We start from the raw sequence: 16,783 nt of genomic DNA, 5'->3' as shown, positions 1-16,783 counted from the left end.
AAAAACAACCACCTGGCTTTAGCAGTCCAAGTAAATATTTCTGGCTGTAAGTGAACTCATGTTACATACTGTGATGCAATGCAAAGTAAAATCATCATAGTGCCATTTTGCAGCATAGATTTTTCAGTATTACTGCACTGAGACTTTTTTTTTTTAATCAAAGCTATAGTTCCTATATTTGAAGTGTTTTATATGCTTAATCACTTTATCTCCTTATTTTAATTGTTTGCTAATTCTGAACCATGACTTCCAAGTAGCCTAGTCTGAACCTATAACTGCAAGATTGATGTATTTTATTCTGTGGTTTTTTCAGGCTGAAAATGCACTGGCTGCAGTGCCAGAAGAGAGTCGCTCTGAGGGGAAAATAAACTTCAGGGTTTACAGAAAATATTTCACTGCAGGAGCCAACTACTTTGTGATTTTTATACTCATACTATTCAATATTTTGGCACAGGTAAGTTGTTGGGTGCTGCTACTAATACGGAGTGTGTTTTGGGTTTGTCTTTTTTTCTCTTTCTTTTCCTTTTTCTCTTTTCCTTTTTCTCTTTTCCTTTTTCTCTTTTCCTTTTTCTCTTTTCCTTTTTCTCTTTTCCTTTTTCTCTTTTCCATGGTGTATGCTTGTTACTATGATATTTCATCTAAAATTTTTGGGGACATGGTGTTCTTTAGTAATTTTGTGGTATATTCATCAAATTTTATATATCAGGATGGAGTTTTGATACTGCATTAAGAGGTTTTGTGCTGATTCTTATTTCAACTGTTTTAATACTTCAGTAAAATAATTATTTTGCTGGCAGCATGGCACAAATTATAAAACAGTCTAATTTTTGGAGGTAGAGACCAAAATCATCAGATGTATAAAGCAGTGTTTAAAAATCTGAACAATCCATGTATTTCCAATTGAAGGAGGGTAAAGAGATTGAGTGGGAATGGGAGGACAGAGTCTGACAGAAACATTAAAAGAAAAGCTCATCTGCTGCTAAGTGCAGGTTATGAGAAGGGCTAGAAGAAGGGTCACTGTTTAACAGAACTGAGGAAGAGGATAGGCAAATCTTGTGTGGAATGCAGACTGTAGCACATAAAAGAATTCTTAAACAAGGGAAATAATTTTGAAACTTACGGAAAGAAATGGTGAGCCGAGGAAGCTGCGTGAAGATAGCTTTTTGCCTTTTTTCTCTTTCCTGCTGAGAAAGCTTAAATTCGTTTCATGGAAATGATTGGTCTTAGCTGTAGAAACTAGTTTATATATTTAGACATGTTACTTCCTTTTCGCTTGTTTTTGTATTCAGTCTGTTGGAAAGACAGCTAAACAAGATCAAATCTTTGCAGTAGGCTGCCCAGAACTTTAAATTCATGGGAACAGAGGTGTATTTTGAGATAAATAACCCTGTTACAAGTTTGTAATCACCTCTCAGTGCAGAAGGAAGGTGGCAGTAGGAGTTTTTCCTTCCTTCTCTTCTCTCATCCTCCTTCTACGCTCTTTCTGGTCATTATCTCCCATAAACACAATTTTCTGGACTGGTAACATCAGAAAATTTGTTAATCAAAAAGCATTTTGGAATATCTCTAGTAGTAAATTTAGTAACTGAAGAAATGAGTTCTTTAATGTACAATTAACATACATTAGGAAGAGCTACTATATTTTGTTTGCTTAAGTGTATTGCTTTCCTTTAGTTTGCTATCATGTAAGGTAATTTAAGGTAACTTCTTTCTTTGTAGAGGGTTCTAACGCACCTTCTAATGTGCTTTGCAAATTGCTGCTTGTCTTGAAAGACTGGATGGCATACTTTCCTGAATATGTGATGTTTTCCCAGAGAACATGAAAGAATAGCAAGGAAATTTATTTTTCTGATGTTTTTTTTCATTTTGTAAGATGATTCTTGTATTTGCCTCTTTCACTCAAGGTGGCATATGTGCTCCAGGACTGGTGGCTTTCTTACTGGTAAGTGGATGATAATAACTGGTCAGTCATTTCTGCCTGTTCAGTTGAGTGCTGTTTGTTTAATAGAAATTAGTGTTGTATAGATGGTGGTAGTGGGGAAACCTCTTCTAGGAAACTTCAGAACATACTTGATCTTTTTCTGATCTCCACTCATTTTGTGTGTGGGAAAAACAACTGAACTTTAAGCTGAAGCATAGCCTGTGACTGCTTCTACTCATGGTGTGAGGCATGACAACATCAGTACACAGGAACTTTTGAACTAAAGATTTCAACAGAGTTGAATCTAGAAGCAGTTAAACGCAGCCATGAATATTTGCAGAATGTGATTTGATGATCGTTATCTTCTGTACGCATTTCCACAGGGCAAATCATCAAGAAAAGTTGAATGTCACAACAAATGGAAATAATGGAGCAAATGAGACTGAACATCTAGACCTGAACTTTTATTTGGGAATTTACGCAGGTAATTACACATGCACGTGTGTGTGTCTGAAGAACCATGTCTTATCTGATCTGCCATAATAAACGGTTTAGAGAGGTGCGAAGCAATAGCAATGTGGGGAAATGTGATTTCTAGCAGTAACTGAGTAATGTCTTAACAGATTAGAAGGCTGAGTCTTGCTTCCTGACTAAATTAATTGGAATAAATAAAATGAAAAAAAATCTTAACAGGAGAAGTAGACTGAATGCAGACTCTTAATTTGCTTTGCTTGGATTTTGGAAAGTAAACTAGGAATTGAGTATTCAAAAAGTCAGTCACCGTAAGGTTGTAGTTATTGTCTATACTAATAGGTCATTGAGCTAAATCTTCAGTCATTATATGGATGGGCAAGAGGGATTAGAAATGGATCCTCATCCCGCGCTGTTCTAAAACTTGGCATGGCTACATTCCTTCTGAAGTGCCACAGCAAAAGAACCCGTTTTTAGAAGGCATCCTAGATGGGTATGCAAAGCAGGTTGTTAAAAAACATTTCAATACATTTCAATAGGTAGCCATGTGTTTCTGAATATCCAGAAAAGGGCATTGGTCCTTATATTCAGGCACCCAAACATCTTGAAATACTGCTCTGAAATCTAGTAAAAATTGGTGTAGAATAATCACATGCAGAAATACGCTCTCAGACTTTTCTGTTTAGCACTTCTAGTGATGCACAGTTTTGTATGGCATGGTAATTTCTTGATGGGGATGTAAATGATAGGTCTGAGAAAACGGGTGGAATACCAGAGGAGTGTGCATTGAATATATTCAGAAACATCTTTTGGGAGAGAGAATAGATGGAGGATTTTTTGTTTAGGTTTTTTTGGGAGTCCATGGGATCTAAGTGCTTGACAGAAAACATTGTGCTTGGCCTGGGAAGCAACTATTTGGGAGCCAGATAATCTTGGCTCATATTTTCTTTGTGTAATGTCTTATTTCATGAGCCGTTCCAGTGGACTGCACAGTATGATTAAGTGTGGCAAGCTTGTCTTTCTCTAACCCAAACCACGTTATGGAAAATTTTATCTTTTAAGGCAAATTTTGTTCTAGATAGCAGAACAGCAAAAGTTACCTTTATATTGAAATGTTTAGATGGCTTAGTGAGATATTTGCAATAGTGGAAGAGACATCATTCAGTTACCTACACAAAATTGTAAGGGAAGTTGAAAAAGTTATAAATATTGTACATTTCATGTGAATGAATAATCTAACTTACCTTTTTCTATAACCTCTGAAACTGTATAAAATAATTATTTCTGATTCTCAGTGGTTAGAAAAAGAAAAAAATCACCATGGTAGTTTCTTCCTAATCCTTATTGTTTCTATGAGACAAAGATTTAGAAGAGTAAAATTTCTGTTAATGGGAAATCCTGTTGGCCAGAACTGAGGTACCAATTCCACACCTTTTCTGTAAAGTGAACGTGCCAATAGTCCTTGTCTCTCTCATACTGAGCTGGTAAACTTGTAAATGGGAAAAGCAAAAACCTTTGGCATGAGACAAACTGTCTGGAGGACTTGAAAGTGAGTCTTGTTCTTCCCTCTGCTCCCCAGCCATTAGCTCTTTTCAGGTGATTTGTTTAGTGAGGGTCATGCCAGCAGCTTCCAGTGACTTCCAAGCCTGAGTGGAGCTGTACAGAAATGTGGGGTTTCCAGGGCATTCTCCCTCTTCTTCCATCGCTCCCACAGATTGTTGTAAGGCATGGGCTCTGCCACTGCCTCCTGCTCAGTACCTCTTCTGCTCCCCTTTCGCATGATCCAGCTTTCCTGTTTGGGTACATGCAGTTACTCTTGGAAAAGTTGTTTTCTTTTACCTGACCCGGAATACAGCAGTCAGGACAAGGCAACAAGCTCTCATCCCACCCATGTGCTTTTTTTCCTAAGAACAGCACCGTGCAGAACATGGGGAATAAACTGCTAACAGACAAATGAAATGGTGATGCCTTTTCTTGCATCCTGGGAGGATACAGCAGCAAGCAGGATGGAATAACTGATTGACTTAACCACATCATAAAATGTAAAACCTCACTCTTTCCCACTGTTACTATAGCTGTACCTGAATTGCGTCCAGTTTTAACCTGTCTTTAGAAGAGGCAATGTTTTATGTTGATAGGGTCTAACTTAAGGGTGTCCTCAAGGCCTGAGCATCTGGGCTTGTGGTGGCTGTGCTTAGTTTCTGGAGCAGATCACCTGGAGCCTGGAAGCAGTGCCAAATGCCAGGTTAACACCTTCACTATTCACCTTAATTGGCTGGAAATTTGGGCAGGCACATTGGAGGTTACACGCAGCAAACAGAGCAGCAACAACCTCATCATTCTTGGTTTCCATCCTTTGCCCCATAGCACCCCCGTCTTGTAAGTGGAGATGTGCCCAGAAGAAAGACAAACAGCCTGCAGACCAATTCCCTAGAAGGGCTCTGTTTCACATGGCAAAAGGGATGCATCTTACACTGTGTTAAGGAAATACACATACATTATTCCATGTGGCTTACAAGGGGAAGAATGGCATGAGTGGTTTGGGCTGATTGAGAATAACTCGAGGTTGTCTCTAAATAGCCACGTATATATTGCTTGGTTAATACCTGCTGGCAAATGTTGAATCTGCAAGCCACAATTACACATGGCACTGTGAAATAAATTTCTTAGCAGAGCTGTTACGCAGAAGGCTTTAATAAAGATTTATTTTCTGGTTTAACAGACGTTTTCTGCATTTGTATAAAGTACCAGTTCTTTCAAACTGAAAAAGAGAAATCGTTTAAATCAGTGACATGATAATAACTGAAGCTAGTGACAAATATAAGATGGCAATGTTCTGCACTCAGTCGGAGTCCCTTGTTTGGATGAAGTTTGGATTCTTGCTGTATACAGAAGTCAACAAAATTTAGTTTTAGTTTGTTTTTATTTTTAATTTCTTTTCCTGGTGAAAGATCCATATCTGTATACATGCTCTGACCATATTTTTTTAATTTCAGGTTTGACAGTGGCTACAATATTGTTTGGCATAATAAGAAGTCTTCTGGTGTTTCAAGTTCTCGTTAATTCTGGTCAGAATTTGCACAACAAAATGTTCCAATCCATTTTGAAAGCTCCCGTCTTGTTTTTTGACAGAAATCCTATAGGTAAGTTTCATAGCAAAAAATCCTTAATATTTAACATACCTCATTAATGAGGTTAACTATGTTGGTTTTGGGCAACTATGGATTTATAATATATTTGCACATTTGTGGTGGGTTTTTTTTGCTTTTAATTAAAATTTTTAAATGTGATCTTTTCAAATTTAGAAGGCAGAATCTTGACTGCTTGTTGATGGTTGGTCTTACTCTTTTCAGACACAGTCTACAGAAAAATAGTTTGTACATTGTTGTACATTGACCTGCTAGTTGCATTGCTGATGTTCTGGTTTAGTTACACAGGGGTCTCTTCCATATGGTGAATGTATATGCATACATTCTTGTGCTTTTCTTTGAAAGCTTGAGCCCCAAAATTATTTGTCCTTTTAAAAAAATAATTGTTAGCATGTGTGGTAATTCACAGTTGTTGAGAAACTGTGTAGCCTACTATCTTTCTAGAATGGACAAAAACATAAAGTGTGCAATTTAAAACTATCATCCCAATACTTAAGTTTTTCAAAAGAGAGAAGAGAGAAGCTGGAGCAGAGTGAAGAGAGTGAGGAAGTGGGGTGATGCTGATTTAATAGCCAGTCTTATATGAGAAACAGAAATCTGATGGCATTCACTCCCTTGAAGAAAAGGAACATAAGCTTGTTCTCGTAGTTCCAGAAGCTGTTTAATGATTGTGAGGGTCTATAGGGATGGCGTTACTGTTTCAGAGAGGTTATTAAAATTAGTAATATTTTCACGGAAAAAATAATTACGTGGAGAAAAGTTTCATGTCCAGAATATGGTGAATGAAGCATGTACAATTTCCCCTTTAAAAAAATAATATACAGCTGCACAAGTTTAAGGGTGGTCTACTTGTACTGAGAGTCTGTGGCAGTGCAAATTCAAGGCCACTGCAAAGATTTCAAAGTGAAGCCATAAGCTCAGGAGGTGGGTCACTGGAGAGCTAGTGAGAGCATATACAAGAAATAATAGTACTAATAGGGTTTGTTGTCGGGATAGAGGGATTTTTTTTTTTTTTTTTTTTTTTTTTTTTTTTGGTGTGTGTGTGGTGTCTGCAGTAACTGTATTTTTGAGGGAGTACATAATCATCTTTTCAGAATGCCTATAAACATGGCTGATCATAACAGAACTATAGCCTAAACATCAGGGACAATATACAGTAATAAATAACAGTTGGCTTTGTAACATACTGTGAAGCTCAAATTAGCAGTGCTTTGTAAAAGAGTGACATTCATAAAACCTGCCTATCGCTGGTGTTCACACACTGTCATGACTTACAGATGTGGGTTTCTATTTATCAGCGGATATTTTATAATAGAAGATTAACTTCAGTGTGCATATATTTCTTTCCCTTCATCTTCCATTCGGTCATGGCCGCATGCGAAGGTACCGCTGTTCTGATCTATACATCTTTTGAAAAAGGAAAAAAGAAAAGGGATAAGATGACATGTGAGACGATGCTGTTCGGAACTGCAGCATGTAGTGTTCTGAAATTCTGATTTTAACATCTGTGTTTCATTGTCTGATTTACGTTGGTTTTTGTTATTTTGTATTTATCTTTTAGTACTTCAGATGCTATTTTCTTGCATTGCAGTGAGGTTTGTTTAAGTACAAGTAATTTTATTTCTTTCTTCCGTTTTCCTTTTTTTAAGACTATGAAAGATATATTAAAAAGAAATTAAAATTATTAAAGACTCTTTTTTTCTAGGGCTGTGACTGCTATTAGTTATTGTATCCCATATTAGCCAAGCTGATATTGCAGTGACAGGTCTGTCATTTAAGCATCCAGCCTGTTCTCAGTATTTGTGTGAGGTCTCTAAGACCTTAGCAGAAGCAATTGCTGAACTGACTTCTTCCGATTTATTCCTCCAAAAATAATCAACAATTAAAAAATGCCACGGTCAGATCCACGTTCCAAAGTTGAGGAAGGAAACTTAAATAAATAGACATCCCAGGCTCTCGATAGTTCTTATTGGGGAAACAGACTAATGAGCAGCATCAGGGAGTCGACGTTAGGAAATGGAAATACGTGGTGAATCATGACATGTCTGTCAGCTCCCAACAGTGTAGTTCAAATCAGTCGTGGTGAATAAATGAAATGACTTATTTCTAAAAAAAATTATACTTTGTGAATCAGTTTAGGCATGAGCCCAAGATCTCTCTTTACAGATTGCATTAGCAATATATAGGGAGGGGAAGATTGTAAAGGGAATAGTAATGAGCATCTTATTCGGATGATACCAGAATTTTAATGTATTTTTGGAACCTGGATCATATAGCAGAGACAGAAGAGGAATATGAGGACCCCTTTTCTGTCTCCCCATCCAAAAATACTTGTATGTACACAGTTTTCACTTTCCTGTAATTTGGCATAGAGCTAAAAATAGTTAGACATTACCGCTTTAAGTATGTTTTGCATTGGAAGAACCTTATTTAATAAACAGCTGTCTCTCCCGTTGTGTAGCACTTAACCTAACCCCACTGAGTTGATAATCCGAAGTGACTAAAGCTTATTGTGTTAGCCACCATTCAGAAAAAATGATCAGATTTTTATGACTAAAATTCAAATTCATCACTAGATATCTATACAGCATCACTTAAATAGTTATAGTGAAAGCTTGATGGGAAGTTACAGATTATGTGGTTGTATTTTAGGATTTATCACATCTGACTTGCCTGTATTTGTTGACAGAATTTGTTAATTTTTTTGGAGTGTAGAATTTGACTCTCTCTCTTGAAACTTTCTTTGCTTTTCTATCCAAATCCCAGTAAGGGAATTGCATGTGTGTCAAAGTATCTGTAAAGAGGAAAATGTGGAGGTTTTCTACTTCATAATGAATGTTCTATATATTCCTCTTCATGTGTCACTTGCAGGAATAAAGGGGTTGATTCCTGTGCATGTCTAGCACAAGAGGGCAGCATGATCTGTTTTATCCCAGTCTAGCATTACAACAGCTTGTTAAAGGATGACAGAATTTATCTGTTATGTTTTTAGTGATGGTATTCGAGGAGTGACTTTTCAGCCTCACCATTGAGCAATAGTAATGTGGTTCTGTTCAGCTGTGCTCATTATCTGCAAGTATAATATTTTACTTAATCTTTTACACAGTAAGCTTTTCAGCTTCCCGTAATGCTGATTTCAGGAACTTTTGTTGGCTTTGTAATTAGTGGCCAAAAAGTCAGATAACCCTATAGAGTCTCATGCTTTGGTCCTGTCAAGGAGACCTTCAGCCATTATTCCTTTTAATTTCTTTTCCAAGATGTTTTGTAACACTTCAAAACTAATTTGATAGAAAGCTAGGTAAAAGGCACCATGACTTCAGCAGCAGTGACTTGAATTGGGAGTTCCCTCTTTTGAAATTAGTTTCTTACTGATAGTTTAGAAGATCCTAGTTTTGGCAAGCTTCAGGATTTGATTCAAGATTACTTGCTTAGCTTGTAAATGAATTGTTCTTTTCTGGGATTTGGGGACAGAGATTTCTTTAGAGAAGGGATGCTAATGTGTAACTGCATCACTTTCAGTAATGGTAGTTTTAGTGGAGATTGTGTGTAATTTTGAATTGCAGTGAGTTTGGGAAACTGAAACCTGCTGCTGCTCTGCTGATGGGTGCTGTAAGAATGAATGAATGATATGCATGAATTTGTTCAGATAAAATAGGTATCTCTTCTCCCTCCAGAGATCTGTCTAAAATTCAAATGGAACCAGAACCGCTACAGAAATGCATATGAAAATCTAGCTCTGCTTTCTTTTTTTTTCCCCTCTCTTTTAATTTTAATTGTTTTATCTCTCCAAACTCCTGGTTCTGGTAGTTCTTAGAAGGAGGAGAAATATTTTGGCAGACATTACAGCATTTCTGGCCTTCCTGGAAATAGAAAGCACTGAATTGTGTGATGGTTGTCCTCTACCTGTTAAATTAGCAAATTATTTTTTTTTCCCAGCAAATGCTTTGCGGAAGCATTAAATAAACATTGATCCCTTTGAATGCTTATCCAGACTTTGAAGTTTGACCAGTTTACAAAGAGAAATATTCTCCTGTCTTGGCAGCCAGGAATGACACGCCAAACTGATAGCTAATAGCAGCATATAAAAGGAAACTCTGAATATTAAAAGATAAAAATGTAAAAGAAAGCTGTTGTTATAATGAAGAGCTTGTTTTTCTTTAAGGCATAAGGATTTTAATTATGGTGTTCATAAATCAAGTGTTGAAACACCTATAATTTGACAGAGAAAGTTTCTTTATAGGATTAAAAGCGTGTTCATCAATGCACAAGTGCCTATCTGCATTTTATCTGACAGAAGCGTCAAATGGGCAATGTTGTTAAAGTATTTAAACCATATAATATTCGCAACAAATATGATATTTCAGCAGTCTGAAAATTACAATGCTGATAATGAGGTTGTTAAATTATACTCTATCAGTTGGATAGTGAAACTGCTCTAGTTAGTGTACATTAATGTATGCTTGTTCACACAAGTGATTCTGCTGAACAAGTAGCATGTTTAAACAAGAAATACTGGTCTTAAACCCTGTGATTTACAGTAGGTGGTGTTTTGGCATATCATGCAGTTAACAAGGCAAAGCTTCATGTTAAAATATTTCGTTTGTAGTCTCATTCATCACTGATATAAATATTCAGTAGCGATGCCAGAAAATGTATTGTATTCCTATTTGACTCAATGACTCAATTGCTTTCTTTTTTTTTGTTTTCGGAAACAAGATCTGTGCTATCTTTCTGATGCAGTTTTCAGATATTTCCTTGTGGTCAAGATGAATTCTGCAGGATTGTGTGTACCAGCTCTTTTGACAGCTTTCGTGTTCTCTTAAGCTAATACGAAAAAATACGTTGTCCTTAAAGCAGCAGAGGCTTTGGTTTTTTTTACTCTCTGTGGCAAGCTTTAAAGCACGTTCACGTGTGCACAGGTTTGTTAGCTTATGTTGAAAAGAAGTCCCTATAGGACAGCCTTTTGTTATAAAATAAAAACACAGATTCTCTCTTCCGTGTTGGTAATCACTTGCGTTTGTTGTTCTTAAGATGGCAACACAATAGGTTCCATCAATCATCAAGATCCTTAACAACCGCACAACGTTGTAAATATTATGTTTGGGTGTTTGAGTGGAACAGCTCGTCACTGAAGAAGGTGTGGTAATTAAAACCTGTTAGGTTGCTACATGTGTTTTAAAAAAAAAAAAACTTTAATGTTTTTTCATATAACAATGGCGATATGTACTTTAAACCTTATCAGGGCGTGATTATTAAATGATATTTTGTGGGAGTTGCTCATTTACTGTTAGTATTATCGTGGCTTTTGTGAAGGGTTTAAGTAGTCTTACACCTCCACGTGTTTTATCACCAGTATGATTCTGTCAGGAACCTTATAAAGTTGATTGCTATAGGAGTAGTCTTTAGAGTTAGATAGTACTGCGGTGTTATGTTTACATTTATTATCTATTAGCGTAACTCAGTTCAACTCCATCCTATTTTTCTCTGCAGTGGTGATTGTATGAAACTTGGCCGTAAACCCATGAGACAAGCCCATTACGTTTGCAGTTCACAGAGTCAGTGCTCACCCTATTTGTGCTTAATACGGGAGATAAAATTAAAAGGTTTACGGAAAAGCTGTTTGTAGGAGGGGACGGGACGTTTATTCGACGGGGAAATGGCGTGAAGCTTGTACTGACAACCACTTCCAAGTGCCGTCTCCTGCTTCCCTGGCACAAGATTTCACGTCCCCTCGCAGAGATTTTCTATCTTCCTCACATTACGATCCCCTGGTGGGGAAAACGGCCTGCTGTGAAACTCATTTCTGACCGTATGCTGACCTGCCCAGATACTGCAAAGTCGAGGTGGTTTTTTTTTCTTTTTTCTTTTTTTTCATTTGCTAAAGCAGCTACAGAGAGAGCTGCTCTCACCCCACCTCAGCCGAGCAAAAAGGAGGAATGGAGGAGTCGACCAAGACAGAGAAACCTCATTAAAAATACTGGCTTTATAGAGACTGCACAGAAGCTGTTCAGAGACAGATCCTTCCCACAAGTGTTGCAGAAAAGTAAAAAAAGAGTTATGTTTTAGTCTCACATAGGTGGCAGGCTTATTTTGATGAGATTTGTGGCAAGGAGGAAGGAAATGTTGGTTGGAGATACTTGAAAGCAGAGGGAGAGTGCAATAATATCGATGGGAAAACTGCAAGGGGTTTAAAAAGAGCGCCTAGCTGAGGTGACGCAGCTGCAAATAAGCTTTTGGAGATTATCTGAAGGATGGAGGGGTTTTGTGGTTTTGGTAATAACTATTTTAAATACATACTTTTGGGGGGGGTTATTATCCAGCTTAAAAATTGCTGGGTGCCGCTGTGACTGTTGTGGGTAGTGGGGATTGGAGGCGCCACATGGATAGGACCTCCTCTCTTGCTGTTCATGGATGCCTGTTCCAGGTGGGAAATGAGCATTTTTGAGAAATGAAGAAAAACTTACCAAAATCTCACTTTCATTCCACCTGGGAACAAGGCAGAATCATTTAAAATAAATACTGTTTTGGGGAAGAGCAGGACTGGGATAATGAATAGCCGGTTGGTGAGAGCACGTATGTAGAACGTGGGGAAGGCAGCCCAGATCTTCTCCCTTTCTGATTTAATATGGGTCTCAAACACATGGCTCCCCCAACCCAGTTGAAAGCCCTACACATGAAGCTCTGGGCTCTTCTGTGCTCTTTTCTGTGCCATAACCTTTCATTGCTGTCTCTTACCGACACAGACCACTGCGGTGGTTGCAGAAAAAAAGAGCCCATTTGGGTGTGTGGTGGGTTTTTTATTTTGTTGTTGTTGTTGTGATGTTGGTTTTGGGTTTTTTTTATTTTATTTTTTTTTTTACCTGAATGGCTGTAAATTAAAATAAAAGAAAAATACTATCACCATGCAAACTCATTTCATTAGCACCGTTCTGCTTTATACTGCATGGAAATCTTTCTCCCAGATGATCCTAGGTAATCTGCACTGCAGCATCTGGGTGAATTAATTAGTCTGTCTTTTTTATTTTTTCAGATTGCCAGCATCTTGCAGATTATGCAACAAGTGAAGATTAGTTTGTGCCTGTGGTGATCTTGGAGAGTGTTTGGAAACAAAAGGCACTTCTCGATCCAAAATTAAAATTTTAGTGTAGAAAAGAATGGATGTTGTATGTGAATCTGCTTGTTCTGGCAATCCAGAATAAAAACCCAAGGATAGAAATCAACAGTTAGGCAAGTGGAGGTATTAAATGGAGCTCAATTTTAGTGTGTTGTTCAGTTTAAAAAATGCAAACCTGATGGAGTTAATTTCTAAGCTGTTTGTGAGTAGTACAAGACAGCATTGCTTGCTTCCACCCTGTCTTCCCCAGGTGTTTTTTTTTTTTTCCTGTCAGAACCAGTAGGTACTTTGTCAGAGGCTTTTTGTTCCTTATTCAGGTGAGTACGTATGCAGGACCTCCCGCAGGTTTTGATTTCTGATGTCGTTTTATGTAAGATGATGTTATATGTGGAGGAGGCAGCATTATGACAAGCTGTATATGTTGACAGCTACCAGTCTTAAGAGAGCTTTACAAAGTTGTTTAAAATAGCATCAAGCATCCGAAGAAGAATTTTTGTTTGTTTTATTAGATACTGGACAATAGTCCTGTAATTAGAATAGTAGCGTGTACTGGACATTAATTATTGCTTGTGGTAATATCAATCTTGTGGTAGGTAGTTTGAAACTGGAAAATGCAGGTTCATGGAGGTTTTTGTTTTAATGTTCATTTATATTTGGGGGTTTGCTGAACATTTTCCTAGGTGCTTCTCATTTGCATATTTTGTTGCCATAGCCTTTGATTTCAGCTTGAGCAGCATATTTTGCTGTGGTGGTCCTTAATGAGAGGCTGTGGGGTGAGAACATTTCTGAAATGTCTGGAGAAGCTGAGGCTGCTTTAACTGTCAGTCACCTAATGCTGGGTAGGAAATTGTATTCTCAGAGCTGTTCTCGGTGTGCAGAGCAAGCTGACTGGTACATGGGAGAAGGGTGTCAAAATCTTCGTTCTCAACTGTTTGGTTCAGAATAGAAGCGTGTTTTATACTGAGGAGGTGGCTTTGTTTTCGTGTTGGACTTCTCACTGCTATAGAACACTCACGAGTGACTACTGACCTGCTTGTCCTCTGTTTTTTAGCATCCCCTCATCCTTCCTCATTTGCCAGTTAAAAAAAAAAATAGATGTCACTAATACTCCTTGAACTTGGGTTTTTGTCATATGCTACTTGTGCAACCTTTATATTATAAACTCAGAGGAAGTTTAAAGTTAAACTCCTCATTAAGTTCATGGTTTTTTCTCTCCACCGGCGTGATCCTTGTCAGTTTTCACCCCCGGTGTACCTGAATTTATCCTTGGCTTTCTGTGTCTGGGAATGCTATTCTTCCATCTCTCCCAACCCCTTTACACTGTATTCTGCATCTGTCCTGCCCTCTTTCAAGCATAAACCTCCACTAGCTGGTGTTAGTGCTGGGGCACAGAGTGCAAAATAACCTGAAGGTGCATGGAAAACTGCAAAGGTGAATATTTGGAGCATGGACATTATTGCTGGCAATTATAAGGTGTAATGGATGGAGGACAGATAGCCTAACTCTTCTCTTCCTCAGTTTTCTTTTTATCAGATGCGATGAGATTTCTCTCTGTGTGTGGTAAACCTGTTTTTTCTCAATGAAGTTATTGTTTGTTTAATATGCAAATGATGCAATGCAGAATATTGCTAATTCGTGTGTAGGCAAGAAAATCCCCTCAGCTTTGTGGTAAGCTTCCCTTCATTGGGAATACATGTTCCTTTGTCCCTGCATGTATTAATTTCTCAGCATAATTTCATGTTCATCGCTTTGAATGTTCACAACCCAAAATAGATACAGTTCAGTCTGAATTTTCAGACAAAGTTCCTACATCTGTTTTTAAGATGTCATAAGTAATTTCTCCTACAGGAATACTGCTCCTGCCCTATCCTTTCTAGAGCATGGCCAGGGGCTGGTAAGTGATTAGATGCCAGGGGCATTTGCTCAGTGTTGTGGGGTTTTTTTCCCATCACTCCTTTTTAAGGTGAACATTTCAAGCTGTAAATAAACTTTACACCATCTCATTCATCTCTTCTTCCGGTGCACTTATGTTTATACTGTGTCACGCTGGTCTTTAGAGAGAAGGTGGTGAGTGTCTGTCTTGTCTTAGAGAGCTTTGGTTTAGAATGTGGAATGTTTTATATGCAGCGATCTTCTCATTACGTGGGGTAATGAACAGTTCCACTGTTGCTGTCTATCACTTGTTTGCTTTCTCTTCCTTCTCACTGAAATAGGGGACTATATCCCTAATGCTGGGCAACTTAATTAAGAACCTATTTTTGTTATGACCTGTAAATGTATCTGTGTGTTGCCTAATGAGATAGGAGCCTAACTCCCTTTCAGTTTGAAGAAGGAGAAAGTAAAAGCAAACTGAAGTGCTGGGGTTCCTATGCCTGTTCAGTCTGAATTTGCTGTATGGCACTTACTTGTTTAAGTTATTGTTAAATGTAAAGTACAAATGGCATCTTTATGATGGTAGGATTATCCTTTCAGTAGTAGAGGTTAAGGGTTCAGTGCATAAAATACACAATTTTCTGGCATAAAATAATAGAATTTCTTCAAATCCATGATTATTTCTATTTTCTAGCCATTTAGGATTCCAGTTTGAAGAATATGTATAATGAGAAATGACCAGGCAAAGACGGGTATTCACAAAAGTTAACATTAGCCTAGGTTTACCAGGTTCGTGACACAGAGGCAGGACATTACTGAGAGCACCAATGTTTTTGCTTTTGCTCCAAATCTTGGTCTTTCCTACCCACTACAGTGTAGGGGTTCAGGGTGCCTAGCTGTCCATGTGCTTAAGGATGGGTATCCTAAAATCTTCAGTATTCTGAATTTACCACTAAATTTAAGAGAAAGGAATGAGCCATAATTTTAGTATATATATATACACACATACAACACATGTATAAAAATATATAAAATACATATATATTTATGTATATGTGCATACATATAAAAAAATACATATATTTAAAATACATATATATAAAAACCCCATATGCTTCACCTGATATTAGTATAATGCTTCTTTCCTTTCTCCCTTCCTTCATTCCCCAGTTTCCTCTTAGAAGAACAATTCTCCCTCGAGTCTTAACGACAGGCCAAAAGTAAACAATTACTGTTAGCCTTCCAGAATATTTCTGGTATTTCCTGAGTAAAAAATGGTAAAATGGTTTAAGGAAGAGTTGGTAGCAGTTACCTTTAGTCAGCTAATGTTGCCTTACTGTTGGAGAAAAAAAAAAAAAATTGATGCTCATTTAGGACAAAAGATATCTGCAGAAACCTCTGCAAATTGAAAGCACCAGAACTGTGGAATATAGATGGTTTTAGCTTTAGAAATGTCATCTTTTTTTCTATTGAACTAACATTATAGAGGGAACATTTTTCTCCAATATTTTCAACAGAAACCTAGTTACACTAGACTTGTTCTAATAGTAAGAAATCTTATCTAAGGCACGCTTTCAAAATAAAAGTAAGTTTGAGAGAAAAAAGTGCCTTGAGGATTTTATAAAGCTGACAAGTTTTAATATTCCAAATATGTAGTGACAATGATCTTTTTTCATAATTAACTATGAGTATGGTTTAATATCGAATTCAAAGTGGCTCACTAAATGCTGCTTACATTTAAACCTCCAAAAATCCCCAACAGAAAAAATGAAAAAAACAATCCCAACGTTTATTTTTTTTTAAATTGAGATAAGAAAAAATAAACTCTGCTGCACCTCAATTTAATAACCAGTGCTGCTCAGCTACTACCAAAGGCTTAAGGAACAGTGTTTAGAAGTGATTGTTCGGAAATAAGTGTTTCTCAAAGATTATGAGGTTTTATACAGATGATTTTGTTCACCTGCTGAGTGTTTGAGAGTAGAAATGTCCAATCTGACACTTTACAGAAGTGTGTGTTTGCTTAAAAAATAGAAACATTGCTGTAGAAAAATAGTATTTCATTAATTGAAATGGCAATATTATTATGTTCTTGTAACAGAGACTCGAATGTTTTGTGAAATGCAAAATCCCAAGTTTCTGAAATGATCTCAGATGTTTTCATCTTAAAAGTAGTGCTGTGAGCACCACTTAATTTGGTAATGCCTTTGTGCTCTGCTTCTGTTGTTTGTATTTCATGGGATGCGAGATGTTCAAATG

At 37.3% G+C, this 16,783-nt stretch overlaps 1 protein-coding gene across 1 annotated transcript in view; it reads left to right on the top strand.

The window, feature by feature from the left end:
* Positions 1 to 16,783, top strand: part of ABCC4 (ATP binding cassette subfamily C member 4) — a 151,388-nt gene that overhangs the window by 51,351 nt on the left and 83,254 nt on the right. The window contains exons 16-19 of the mRNA XM_014955633.1: positions 314 to 454; positions 1,905 to 1,942; positions 2,305 to 2,405; positions 5,389 to 5,535. Of these exons, the coding sequence (XP_014811119.1) occupies positions 314 to 454; positions 1,905 to 1,942; positions 2,305 to 2,405; positions 5,389 to 5,535 (427 nt within the window). The remainder of the gene's footprint in view (positions 1 to 313; positions 455 to 1,904; positions 1,943 to 2,304; positions 2,406 to 5,388; positions 5,536 to 16,783) is intronic.

This window comes from Calidris pugnax, unplaced genomic scaffold (assembly GCF_001431845.1).
Source record: "Calidris pugnax isolate Ruff unplaced genomic scaffold, ASM143184v1 scaffold274, whole genome shotgun sequence".
Taxonomy (NCBI): domain Eukaryota; kingdom Metazoa; phylum Chordata; class Aves; order Charadriiformes; family Scolopacidae; genus Calidris; species Calidris pugnax.
This window is presented reverse-complemented; position numbering and strand designations above follow the sequence as displayed.